Genomic DNA, 14,964 nt, shown 5'->3' with positions numbered 1-14,964 from the left:
AATAATAAGAAACCTAAGAAGTGTAGGACATAGACATTGTCAAAAACCAGTTAGCCAGCTGGTGACAAAAACAGGAATGCAAATCCAGGCACACTAGACTTTTCAGACTTCACCCTTAAAATCTAGAGTTCATTAAGTTATAGGCTCAGAATTTAAATTCAAACTTGTGTACTCCCAAGCCTATTTTCCAGTTGCCTCTAAACCCTGACCCAAGTCTTGGCCCATTTCACTGAGATTCTAGTTTCCAAAATCTTTTACCAGTGTCCTCTCAGAGAGGTTTTTTTTTTTTTTTTTTTAAATAACTACAGCCTGAAATTGCCCACAGTAGGCTAACCTGCTTATTATGAGCATCATTAATTGGCTGGAATGGTGTGTGGCCCTGGTTTTCCCCTGAAATGAGACCTGCGTATGGATACCTGCAAGGATCAAGCCTAATCTGCCACTTTGCCCGACACCCTGTCTTCTCTTTGCGGTCTGCATTCTCATCTCCTGGCTCACCAAGACACATGCCCATAGGATGATGGGAACGTTCATCTAACTCCTCTTATACAACTGCACATTCTTGTACATGGTGTACAAAGAACTCTAATGAGGGCATTTGCTGATTTTCTTCCCTTTTAGGGTTGACCACAATTAAGCTTATACAAAAACATATTTATCTTCAAATTGTCAGGTCAAGAAATGTGTGTTTAGTATTCATCGTCCCTATATCTTCATGTGTATTTCTGGAAACATTCTTTTGAGATTCACCGTGCAAGTCTCTGAATGTTTACTTCATCTGTCCAGATAACTGCAAATGAGATCTAAGTCAAGACTTCCTACTCTGTGTGTGGCCTCCAAACACACCTCAGTTCATTCTACTAATGATTCTAATGGTTCTAGGTGGGAGCATATGGATATTCTAGTGAAAATATATCACAGCTGTTAAGAAAGAAAACAAAACAACTTCTCTTGTTGCAAGTTCAGAATGTCATCTCTATGAAGTTCAGCACAACTTGTGATAGCCAAAGCACACATGGACATCACGCTCAGCAAGAACCTTAGAAGGGTTTGCTATAACATCAGGCAGTGAGAGGGAAACCCCGCTTAAAGGCACCTTTGTTAGACATTAGGCTCCATTACCTTCATGCAATGCCCGGCGTGCTAAAGCCTCAAATTCTTCAAAACTGTGAAGCAGGTAGCAGTGTTCCTCCTTCGGGGTGGAAGCCATATCATTGAGTTCCCGAATGTTTCCTTGCCATATGCCAAAAGTGAAGATCTCCACGCCAAAATCTCTCAATGATGCTGCAATTGGCCTGGGATCTCCTCCATTGGAATATCCATCAGTGATGAGAAATATAACTTTGGTGGAGTTTTCTCTGGAATGACTAAGAATTTTCTGTAAAGAAACAGGGAGCATCAGTCTGAGATTGCATTATGCTGCTCACTAAGTGCTCCCTTTTTATGGAAGAGCACACTTGAGAAGATCATTAGCATTTCACATCATGGAGGAAGGGAAGCCCTGCTCAGTGAGAGTAAAACCGAAACAGACCCAGACCAGAGTCTACCATGGTCTTCCACAGAAACACAATATACCACAAAAGTGTTTAAGATGTATCATCATCATCCTCTCTATGGAGCTCACTGATGAAGAGCAACAAGTGTTTATGGGATGAATTTTTAAATGAATGTTATTATTTATTGTTAGGCTGTCTTTTATTGATTTTTCAGGCTCTCATAATATCAATCAAATCTGAGTCCTAGTATTTCTCTCTATTTCTACTTCTCTATGCATCCATCTAAACCTCTGTATGATGAACTCTTAAAGCCTAATGGGAAGAAATTTTAGCAGAGTGTCTTTTCCAGAGTTAATAATGGCTGACCTGCTTCTATATTTGTTTTTCCATTGCTCCTTCAAAAATGTAGAATGGATTCAATACTCCGTCTCTTCTGGACCACCCAGTATTAGCATAAAATCCGCTGTTTTTGGCGGTGTCCTATCTTCATGAGAAAACATTGATTCACTAAATCCTACCCTGGGCTTTATTATTTTAGGACAAGTGAATTCTGTTTTACAATATTATATGCTATTCCTTCTCCACAGATGGAAGGGGAAAAAATCCTTTTAAACCGGCATTCTATTTATTGCCACTGTGTTCTGTAACATCAAACCATAAAGGCTGAGAGCTCCAGATGTGATTCTGGCATTGTTTTCCATTCACCTTCGATGATTTTCATTAGAATTGGGTAGGAAAGGTAAAGAAGTGCCAGGGTGTGTTTTCTGGCAATTGCTTAGAAGGCATTCGTGTTTATTAGATAGTAATTCAAGAAACTCAGCATGTTTTCCAGTAGCTAAACAGGAAGAGCAACAATTGTATCCTAAGCTTTTTAGAAATTAAAAAAGAGGTACTGTGATTTAACAATAAGTCTGATTCAATTCACTTCAGGGGCCAGACTCACTATAGGATCCAGATTCCCTCAGATTATACAATTCACATCTGCAAAAAAGCAATTTCCTTTTGTATACACTCAATATTAAGTATTATAATTCAATAAGCCTTACTTGAAATTTCATTTGTGTCTGTGAGTTACAGTTAAAGATGTTAAACTTGAACTTAAAATAAATTAAACTAAAAGTGACTCCAGAAAACATCTGGAAAGCCAGCAGTTTGACAAGAGGTATTCGAACACTTCATCCCACTCCTTCTATAAAACCAAGTGAGATCCAGGAAACAGCACAGATGGGAACATGGTGAAGATGGGCACAGAGGGCAGTTTGTGTGACAGAATGATGTGCAAGATGTTAAAGGACAGCCCCTAAATATGGAAACAAGGGGGCCCAGTCAATAGTTTCACAAGTCTTAGTTTTCAGAGTTTAAAAAGATGTCTTTTGATGAAGGACAGGATTTGGGATAAATTCTTGATAAGTATGAGATTTTTCTACCCTTGAGACAAGAAGTGAATCTCTGAGGACAGGGAGAGGGAAAGAATTAGAGAACAAGAGATGTTAGACATTGCTGTGAGGTCTTGAATTATCCACCAATTTCTCCAACCCCAACTCAGCCACAGAAGAAGAGGTGATCACTTAACAACCCCTAGGCATAGGGATTTATGGGTCCCCTGTCTATTGGGAGATTCAGGATACTGGCTGTCCCACAGTAGTGCCCTTGATCATGATGACATGGGACAATGCAGTACAACTATGTAGGTGTTAAAGGAGAGAGGACCTGATGAGTCTTCCATATTCCTAAAGGGGTATAGAAGAGAGAAGTCAACACCATATTAAGATCCATGTGTTTGGCAAGGGATGGCGCCATGGACCATGTGAGCCAAAGCCAGATGGAGATGTATCTCTCTCTGGTCACATCAATATGAAGAGGTCCAAGGAGTCCCAGGGGCACCAAAGGTCTACAAAACTAGCCAATGAATGTGCCAATGTCCAACGATGACCGTCATGACCAGTGATGAGACAACTGTACACCATAGAAGATGGAAGGGCAGAACATGTCAGTGCTGAGAGGAGAGCACCCGCTAAGCAGCTCTGCATAAGCGCCAGGGCTTTCACTTGACTTTGGGGAGGAAGAGAAAGAATCCTGAATGTGACTCAGTTTATAAAAGTATTTGAGAAACTGATTCTTGCAAATATCTAGAGTTTTCGTCATCAGGTGTATTAGAGTTTCAAAGTGTAACATCAGGAAAATAGAGAATTTTTTTTTAAATTGTTCAGCAGTAGATAGTGACATATTTTATCTTTTATACACAACATCTACAGAATTTCAAGGGCAAGAACAGCTTCAACGAAGGCCTGGGCTTCTCCCCAAATGTGATTTCCTTGAAGGCAGTTATTTTTATCCATTTTTTTCAATTCCTCAATATCCAGAATCTAAAGTACTGCCTAACAAAGAGAAAATGGTCAATAAATATCTGTCCATAAAGAGAAACCCATACCTCAGCAGTTTTTTCAGCTGCTTGGGTCAAAATCTTGTAATCATCCTTACCTCCTGTATCTTGCTTTAGAAAACTTCCCCCCACAATTTGCTAAGATATTCACTTGTATATTATATAAATATTTAATTTTTAAAAATTCCTAAATTCACAGTTTTTTCCCCTTTGGTATTAATTTTACCTTTATTTTTATTCATCTGGATAAGTAATTTTTGCAAAATGATTTACTGATTTATTCATTTTTTTTCTTGGTTGTAGTCTCTCCATTCTTTTTTTTTTTTTTTTTACCTATTTGTCTGTTCTCGGCCAAAATCACATGTTTTCAGGTGCTATAGTTTTGTAGTATTTTTTTTTCATATCTGGTAAAGAAAATATATCATCTTTTTTTTTTCCCTTTCAAAATGTTTGTGGTTTACCTTAAAATGTTTCTTTTCCAATTGAGCTTGAGAATTGTCTTATAATATTCTTCATTAAAATTTTCCTATCTCATCATTTGACCCAATAACCCACTTCTAGGAATCCATTCCAAAGACACATTGGAACATATCCACAAAAACAGGAGCAAGGACCAGCCTCAGCAGAAAGAAGCATCTTTAAAGCCCTGATGATAGTCCCCAAATGTCACTGCCCACCAGAAGGAGCCAGGAATTCTTGAAGAAATGGTTTATTTCAGGTTCAGGTGAGAAATGGACAACATGAGCTTCAACAGCCTTTCATGACAGAAAACCAAGAAGCTGTTAAAAGACTTATCCAGGGTTGACCAGAGAGGCCAGGAACTAGCCAGAAGAGGCTCCTCTGTATATATGTGTAAGTATATATGTGTTTACATTTTTAGTTAGTATACATTGGGGTGGGGAGTCCTATAATATCAACAATAATCAGAATGAACCGAAATACACAAACACTCACACATATATTTGTTATTTTTCATTCAGTACCATCTCTGGGTAAAAGTCCAATGATCTGATATGGAGGACATGAAGTAAGACGTTATTTAATTTGTATTTGAAATTATCCTTTTCCATATTCCAAGGGTAAGTCCCAGTTTTAATACTCTAAGATGTGCAAGCTGTGCTTCTGTGTCCTTGTTCTTGACTAAATAATGAATTATTTTTCCTTCTAGCTGCTCCACTCAGCAGGCGTAATCTCACCTCCATGGACATTCTACATTCCACTTGTGCTTACTGTGAATTACGTCTCTTCTACAAGGTCATGGGAGTTGACAGTCATCAAGACACTAAAAAGTGAGACTAATAATGGAAAGGAGAAGAAGGGGGAAATGTAAAATTTCTTTTCAACAAGGTATTTCAGTAATACTGAGAACAAAATCCTGGTTCTTGTGCAGGCTAGGTGAGTACTCTCCTTCTGAGCTACATCCCCAGCTCCTTTCCCTTAAATTTCATTTTGAGACAGCGTCTCACTAAGTTGTTGAAGCTGACTTTGATCTTGCAATCCTCCTACCTCACCCTGCTGAGTAGCTGGGGTTACAGGCATAGGCTACCATGCCTGGCTTTCAGTATGGTATTCTTGATAGTGTCTGGCAAAGAGTATATATTTGCTTATAATATCTATTTGATATATGAATTAATAAATATCTATTTGATGACTGAATTAATGAAAAAATGGAGTGCATAAACTCTTAGATACTGGAGAGAGTTAGTTGAGTGAATTGGTCTGCAGAGAATAGTAGTTTACCTTAAAAGAAACATTTTAAGGTAAACCACATTTTAAGGTAAACTACTATTCTGTGTGCACCTGTGTGTGTGATGTTTCACATAGTTGTATATAAGAAAGGTAAAATTTTCTTTTTGTACCTTTATTGTCCTTCTGAAATAAATTCTCTCTTGGAATATCAATCTCAGCTCTCAATAACATTCCTTAACATCCAAGTTAGGATTAAACAGAGATTTTTCCTATACTATATGTTATACACAGAACACTCCAAGCTGTGATTCTATTTTCCTTCCCTTCTTACAGAGAACTGGTAAGTATTTACAGGAACCATTAGATCTGTTGGCAAAACAGATATATTAAGCTTAAAATAGCAAGAAGAATGGCAGGACTAGTAGTTCAAGCAAAGAATTACACAAGATCTGGGTTTGGAATGTTCTTTAAAGATAGGGGAGGGGTGGATGATTTACTGAAAATAATTCACAGTCCCCCCAACTTTGTGCTTCATCATGCTTGAATTAAAACATAATCCAATAAGGACATTTTTTTTTTTTATACCAAGACTGAAGAAGTAAATGATTCTGTGGTAATGTTTGTGGAATGGGGTACAAGCTTGGCACTTTTCTTTCCAGTATTCCTGAAATAGTTTACATCATCTGGTATCCTTGCTGAGGCATTTCAGAAACAGCAATTTTCTGGTTCAGAATAGTGAATGAGGCAAATGCTTTGCTGGCAAAGAAAAATTCAACATGGACTTTGTATGGCAAAAGGTTATCACCATCTGTATTGTATCAAGTCCCTGATGAGCTTGTATAAATATCTGGCAGGGGAGTAAGCTTCCCGAGTCCAGCAAAAGTCATTAGAATGATAAAAATGCAGGATTGTGTAACAGCGTTCTAACAACCGAGATCCATCACCATTACACAAGACTGTACCTCCACCCCCACCCCGAGTCAGGCCACTAGAGAGCTGTTTTGAAAAATGGTCTTAAAAGAAAGTCAGAGGTCACAACAAGTCTGGAATGGGGACAGGATTTGCTCTTGGCCTGCAATAATTAAACTCCATGCAGATAGAATATCAACTACAGCATGGCCTTAGCTGCAGTTGCCCACTGTCACCAGTCTTGATGAGGAATACTAACTAGAGAAGGTAACTAGCTCTCTTTTACAGAATTTGTTACTGTGACCTAATATCCACTGTCATCCATTCAAGCTACTTACCAAGGAGCAGAAAATTAGTAAATGAGCTATTCCAACTTATTTTCACATATTCTTTTCTTTGTTAGGAAATGTTAAGGACAAGCAAGGCATCAGAACTTATAATACTTTCCTCACCTTTCACAGTCTAAAATTTCACTAATCTTCATCTGTTATCATAGTTAATGTTTCAATTTGAATATTTATGTTTTTCAATTCAAGAGAGATTCATTGTTTTATATTTCTTAAAATTATTTATGGAAAAAGAATTTAATCCTACTTTCTTTTGGATCTGGTAGCAATATCTCAAGCTTTTCTTCCATGTCTGTGTTGGTTTTGTGGAAGGGTATTTTCTTCCCTTCTACTTCTGGTTTAGAATTACTCTTGGTATTGAACTTTATTTTTCCTGTTATAATATTTCTCTTTCTTGTTCGGTTCTCTCCTTATTCCTTCCAGTTTTCGGCCACTTTTGTTTTAATTTCAGTTTGTTGTCTATCCCCTTATTTCTCATCTCCAGTTCAGTGTTTTATTTATTCATGTCAAGTGCATGTAATTAACGCTTTCTAGGAATTAGTTCTGCTTTTCAGAGTGAATTCTTATACTTTATCTTACATTCTATATTTTATCAAACAGAAATATTCAAAGAAGTCAAATAGAGTGGAAGGTTTTTCTTTCTTTTCCTTCTGTTTTTCTTCATCCATGAATAAATAAGTATAGCCAGTCAAAGTGTTTACAGCAAATGATAAATAAGCGAGTAAAATAAGTGTTGGAACCCATGAGTGTAAAATGTGCTATCTATTATGATTATTAAAACGAACTGATAACTTACCCAAATGACCAGCAAAAGAAGTTAAAAATAAGCCACATGCTGTGTTTGTTTAAAGAAGAGGGCTCAGGTCAACACTGTCCAACAGAACTTTCTGTGATGATTGACAGGTTATCTATTAAGCTCAATACAGTGGTCACTTGCCACATGTGACTATGGAGCATTTGAAATGAGCCTGTTGCAAATGAAGGACTAAATTCATAATTTTATTTAATAATTTTAATTAATTTAGATTTAAGTAGACAAATGTGGCTAGTGGCTAAAAGACTGGATAGTGTACGTCAAGATCATAGTAGCCTCATACTCAGATTTTAAAAAAAATGTCTAGAGCAGGCCTATGAAAATATTCTGAAAATCCAATAAATGCAAAATCAATTTGAGGATTTAGAAGAGGACATCATTTAATACTGAAATAGGAAGAAAATAAGCATAATGAAATGATGCTTGTATCACTAGAATTTAGAAATTCAGAGCCTCTATGAAAACAAGAACTGAAATCCACAGAAAGAGAATAGGCTAAGATGAAGAGAGATGTACACGAGGAGAAGGATTTGATAAGAAAATAATGCAGGGAAACTCAAAATAGAGTGAACAACTTGGAAATCCACATTGTTCATAAGAGATAAAATGTCAGAAATGCAAACCATAAAAGTTAGCCAAAATTTTAGTATAGAAAGTTGCTGACCAATCTCACTGACAAACATAATTCCAAATAAATACCATTAAACTGAATTCAAATAATATTCAAATACCTTTCCCTTTTATATGATAAAGCTTATTTCTCAAAATGGATTAAAATGACTAAGTCTAACTTTACAACACAATCATTGGTCTAACTTTACAACACAATCATTGCAACACAATTATTGTCCTAATATAAAAAAGGTAATAACCCAAAATGCTAGGGTTTTTTTGCTGGGGGTGCCTACTAGGGATTGAACTTAGGGGCACTTGACCATTGAGCCACATCCCCATCCCTATTTTGTATTTTATTTAGAGACAGGATCTCATTGAATTGCTTAGCACCTTGCTTTTGCTGAGGCTGGCTTTGAACGTGGGATCCTACTGTCTAAGCCTCCGGAGCCCCTGGGATTACAGGCATGCACCACCACACTTGGCCCAAAATGCTAGGTTTTTTAGTAAACAAAAATATAGGAATAATATGATAAATTATCTATATTAAAATAATGGGAGGCATGCTCAACTGTTTAAAAAAAAAGACTATTTTCCAAGAATGCAAGGAATCTTCCAATATTATCTGCCTCTACCTTTTAGTAGTTATTCAGAATTTAGATAAAAGTTTGATCCTCTTTGAAACTTTTCTAAATTCTTCTAATATGCATAAAACAAACCCTTCTCATTGCTCCCACTCATGTTCCATTTCACCAAAGCCATATAATTATAATTAAGGCTATGTGTCTGAGTATATCCCAACCTTGTTTGCAATGAACTGTCTTGCGGGACGGGACCTTAACCCTTATGCTATTGATGATAAAAATGACTATGAAACCAGTGAATGAACACATAAACAAATGCCACCATTTTCATTAGCTATCTGTCCAACATACAGAATTAAAAAAATAAATTCGGGTCCAAAAATTGTGGTTAAGGTAAATTTTGTTCTGCAATCATGAAATGAAAACTCATAAATATCACATATATACTTATTTCATCAAATCCATATTGAATCACTATTATATGCCAGGTGCTATGCTAGGGACTTCTAGTTGCATTATTTGATGATACAAAAGAGACATTAACTGAAACCAAACAAACAAAACAACGTCAAAACTATAAGTGGGAAGTGTGCTCTGCAGTAACTGAGCTTTCCCATTTATCTTGTAATTTCAAATGAATCATGTTTAATATGTCTCATTTATTTTAAGTATTTACTCAGGCTTCATAGACTGAAATTCTAGAAGGGGAAAAAATGTTGGCTTGAGTAACATTTAGGCTATTTATGACAGGCGAGCCAAATCAGAGAACCAGAGGGTCAAAGAGGAACTTAGTCTCAGATTTATGGTTACAGAGTTCTTCCACCCACATACATGCTTTAGTTATTAAACATGGACATAGATCATTTGAAATGCACCCATAGGGACAGTATATAAAATTGGAAAATGGTGTGCACAGGAGTTGATGAGTAGCAGACTGGAATCCAGACTGTAAAAAAAATAAATAAATAAACAATAGAACAACACGCAAGGACCAAACAAATTTCCATTCATGCCAACTTTCACCATCCATTCTCTAAACCCACGGGGAATCAAGAAAATCTGGATAGCAAAAGTAAAGTCCTCAGAATCCAAATGAAACTATGATGCCAAATGACATATCAATCTTAAAAAAGCAAATCACTAATTTGCTACCAGATAAAAATAAAATTAAACTCTATTATTAATATCATTATAAATAACTTTATGAAATAATTTCAGGAGACATGTTAAATCCTACACAATATGACCAGCTAGCCTTTAGCTCTCAGAGTCCAAGACATGGAGTTAGTTCATGTGCCTCACATCAAGAGGTTAAAGGAGAAAGTAAATAAGATAATCCCAAATTGTACAAATATCATTTGGTATCTGGACATCTGTTTATGATTTTGCAAATAAATTAGGCAAAGAGTAGAGAAGTATTACTTAATATAAAATAGCACTATCATAAAACAATGGCCAAAATCATGCTTGAAGTATCTGAAGTATCTGTGTAAAATTCAAGAACAAGGCAGGAAGCCCTTACTTCAATGTAAGAGTACTATCAATATAATAAGACAAATACCACATGTAAGTATAACTAAAAACTAATCTTATTTCAGATAAAAGAGAATTAAATTGAAAGACATAGAAAAGTGTTGACAAAGATTTATGAATAAGTTTATTTTAACTATAAAATTATATAGTAATAAGTGATTATTAAGAGATTTAAAATATGTCTATGCATTAACAAATACTTGAAAAATAACTTTAGAAGAATTTCCTTAAATGGGAACTTTTTCAATATGCAACTTTAAAAATTATAGAGCATGCCTTTTCTTCTTACCACCTATAATTATATATGTCTTCACACAAGCATATATAAAAGGGTGAGAAACAAAAATTTTACCTAAAACTATTGATATTATTTTCATAGTAATAAAAAGAAGCAAAGGGTATTTTTAGATACATGCAAATGGAAATTAGTAAAGACTTGAATGGTTATCCATGAATTAAAGGTATTTACTATTTTAAGATAAAAATTTACATACCTTAACCACAAATGGCTGTCTCTAAGGGTTGAATACCCACTTAACTGGCTTAAGCAAAGTGGGAGATTTCCTGGAAGCATGTAAGAATATGTCTCTCAAAATGAGGAAGAAGGGATGGGCCTCCGGTGAGATTGGAACAAGGAAAAAGAAGTCAGAAGAGACTCTTGTGTACTCTCCTTTCAACCTTCCACCTGTTCTCTTCTGGATCACATAGTATGTTATTTCAGCTTCTCTCATGTTTAAAAGATATATTTTTAGTTGTTGACAGAGCTTTATTTTGTCTACTTATTTATATGTGGTGCTGAGAATTGAACCCAGTGCCTCACACATGCTAAGCAAGCACTCTACTACTGAACCACACCCCCAGACTTCTCTCTGGGTATCTTTATTCACTCTCCTTAAATTGGTGGGATTTCTATTGTTCTCTATGCACAGTTCTAACTGCATATCCTAGCTACTGGTTAAAAAAAAAAAAAAAAACACCACCCTAAAACAAAATAAAAATTTACTCTCTCTAAGCTCCTTATGCCCTAATCAAAATTGCTATGAGGAAGACTATAGAGGATCTATCTCAACTTCTGGATTGGGACACTCAATCTAAACAGAATCATTAGAAAAGAAATGTGGTTAAGGTATGTATTTTTATCTTATTATGAGATATTTTAATGACCATGAAGGAGAAACTTAGCAGGAGCTTACAGTATGTGAAGGACACATAAAATCTAACTATTGTATTAGAAATATTTAGGCTTTAGAAACAACCCAACTCTAGAACAGTTTTAAAAAGCCAAATATATTTCAAACTAAATCTACTGACACATGGTGGATTAACGGGGATGCAGTTGAAAGGAGATTTTAAGTTCATGAACTTGTTGTGTATTTTATTTGTCATCTTAGGTTTATCAAAAGAATGCTTTTATTTTGTGACACTTATTAACATTCCAAATGATATTTGAAAATTTTGGGTTTTTTCTTTTTTTTTTTTTGTATTGTTTGTATGAAGAATCACATCAACCACGAGAGAGTGAAGGATTCTGTTTATATCTTTAAAAAACTGCAGTAAAACACTAAATGATTTAGGGTTGAGTTTTGTTCACAAATTAGAAGATTTATTACAGTTTGAGCATCTCTAATTCAAGAATACAAAATCCAAATGCTACAAAACTGAAATTTTTTGAACATCAACCTGATGCCAGAAGGGGAAAATTTCTTGAAATTAAACTTCATTTTATGCTCAAAATTATTTAATATATTGTATAAAATCAACTTCAGTCTATGTATATGAGATGTATTTAAAATGTACGTGAATTTCATGTTTAGAATTGAGTCCTATCTCCAATACATCTCTTTATATATACTCAAATATTCAAAAATCAAAAAATCAAAACCTCTTCTAATACCAAGCATTTTGGATAAGGAATATTCAAACTGTGTATGTATTTAAATTATCAGTAAATGATCGTAGTGATACATACATTTTCATTCAAAGGTGTTGACTTTTACTATTGTTTCAAATATAGTATAGTCTGGTAGATTAAACAATTCATAAATAGTTACCTGTTTGCTTTTTTCTGACAGTTATCTTTAAATATGCATTGGATATACACCTACTTCATTACCTACAGTACTTGAATAGTTTTCTAAATACTGATGATCATAAAGCTGATTGTTAAAGCAAGTTTTTTTTTAACCTGAAAAAACTAAAATAGTCAAAATGGATTTGTTTGTTTGTTTGTGAAATAGAATGGCATATTAAAAAGCAGAAAGATGTACAGAAATTGGGTATCCCAGATTAGGATAAATTGAATTTAGTTGGAAGACTAAGTTTTTGAACTGAGATTTGGCATATACATTTATAAACTCAAATTTAGGTTTGGGTTGTATGATTGAGAGTGGACCTTAAGGCACCTAGGACTAAAACTGTGGACGTTTTTGCTTAAGTCATATTTTCATTTTCATGAAGGGTACAAGTTAGTGCTAAACTCGGATAAGGTAAATCCAAGCATTCAGAGAGTTAGATAAATGGGGAAGATGAGGAAGATATCTTGCAATTAGGAGATCGGCTTTCCTACTGACTCCATGGCTTGGTCTCTGCCATAAAAGAAGGGCAACTGTTAAGTTGCACTGGGTGGGAGATGCTAGCTGATGCAGTTATACCATGAGAACGACACCAGAGAAACAATTCCCTGGAATGAAATGGGGAGGTGATCACCTGAGGTTACCAGGCACCCTTATACAGTATCCACTCCAATGACAATTTCTAAAAGTTCCCTCCTCTCAGTCCCATGTCTGCTCTAGTCTGTCTTCTGTCACACACATATCTAAGTCCCTCTCAAAGGCTGCTCTCTCAGCCTTAAGATTTTGCAGTGAACATTACTATGCTGTATGTGTCAGTGTATGCCTGCATGGAACAACACATGGTATACTGACAGTTTGGAGGTTAAGAATTTAGATTCTGGCTCTAACTGCCTGGATTTGAATTTTGGTTATTCAGTTGAACAGAAGTGTGACCTTGATGTGATTTACTTTGGTTTTCTATGCTATAAGTACTCTGGGGATAATAATAACCTGAGGAGGTCTTTGTTTTTGTGGAGAATTTAATGACTTCATACAGGGAAAGTGCTTGAGTGGAGGTTGGCAAGTGGTAATCCTGCCACCATTTGCCATGAGTCATCAAAGGAACTATTAGTCTTTTGCTAGACTAGGTCTCTCAAGAGACACAACCATTACAGAGTAACCAACATCTCACTCAGGCCTGTGTATGAAAGCCAGGAAATCATGCTTGTGAAGCCTGACGAGAGAGTACAGGGGACTGGGGAAAATTGTGACTCTAAGACCAATAACTGTACAATTCCACATGAGCCAACAAGGACTTTGTGATGCCCTGGGCAGAAGAGTAGAAAAAAATAGCTACCTTTGCTGTTATGAGGACTCTAAGAGTAGTTAAAGGATGGTGATTGGAGAGGGGATATGGGGCCCAAAGCTCAGAACCACAGATTCCCTCTGATTCATTAGGTAGGCTTCTCTCCAGGGGAGCTGTACAGTTTGCTTCCTGGGCCAGATTTATTGAGGAAAAACACACAGATCCACACCTGTCTGAGAGTCTCCACAATCTCAGACAGGTGTGGGAATTTGGTCTGAAATGTGAATTTGCTAAAATTCTCCTATGGTTTTGAAAACAAAATCAAGCATCCAGTATTCCATTGAGAAGCTGTGACTATATTGTTTTAGCGATTTGTAATAGAAAAGAAATCAGAGAAGCACAATACTATTCTTGGTATACTAAAATTAAAGATATAAGACATATCTTTCCAAGAACTTCAAGGTTACAACGAATACCATTTTCTAGGTACTGTAGGAGATAGAAATTCAAATAAGACGTGATCTCAGTCCTCAATTAGAAGAGGAACAATAAGTGCTACAAGAGAGGTATGTACCATGAACCAGGGATCCCTATCATTTCCTTATCTAATAAGGTATCGTCCTACAGTATTTCTGCCATGTTTTGGGAAAATATCAGGTGAGTACAGAATACTCTGCAAATTTCCTGGAAAGCACTCTACTACTAGGATTTTAGGCACCTTTATCTACTAAATTCTGATGTTAGATCTTTGTCCTTGAAACTGTCTCGCTTCCCATCTGCAAGGGCAAGAGCTCATTGACGCCTCATCATAACCCAGACTTCTCATGCCAGCATCTGCACTTTGCTTGAGGGCTCTCCTGGGTGCCTGGAGACCACTCTGCCTACTTTTAGGGAATGAGGGAGTGATAGAGAATTCATGCCCAGCAGAGAGTGATCCTCCACTGACTGATTGAGGTAGTCTGTTAACGCCTGAGATCTCTCACCCTTAAGTTGTAAAGCTTCCAGGGCTTGGATTCTCTACGGGCTCTCAGTGGAATTAGGCAGTGACTACCTTTTCATGTCGTCACATAACACCCTTTGCAGATGTTGATTTAACATATGGGTTTTTATTAGTTAGGTTAGGCTCTTTATAAATAGCCTAAATTTGAGTATCATTATTGCCAGAAAATTCCAACAATAGCTTCCTGAAATCATCATTCTTGGAGCAACATTTGAAAGCCAAGTACGCATATTTTGAAAG

General features: G+C 36.0%; 1 protein-coding gene across 2 annotated transcripts in view; it reads right to left on the bottom strand.

The window, feature by feature from the left end:
- Positions 1–14,964, bottom strand: part of Svep1 (sushi, von Willebrand factor type A, EGF and pentraxin domain containing 1) — a 169,960-nt gene that overhangs the window by 142,397 nt on the left and 12,599 nt on the right. For both annotated transcript variants that reach the window (XM_076845691.2, XM_076845690.2), the window contains exon 2: positions 1,123–1,378. In XM_076845691.2, the coding sequence (XP_076701806.2) occupies positions 1,123–1,378 (256 nt within the window). The remainder of the gene's footprint in view (positions 1–1,122; positions 1,379–14,964) is intronic.

This window comes from Callospermophilus lateralis, chromosome 2 (assembly GCF_048772815.1).
Source record: "Callospermophilus lateralis isolate mCalLat2 chromosome 2, mCalLat2.hap1, whole genome shotgun sequence".
Lineage (NCBI taxonomy): Eukaryota > Metazoa > Chordata > Mammalia > Rodentia > Sciuridae > Callospermophilus > Callospermophilus lateralis.
This window is presented reverse-complemented; position numbering and strand designations above follow the sequence as displayed.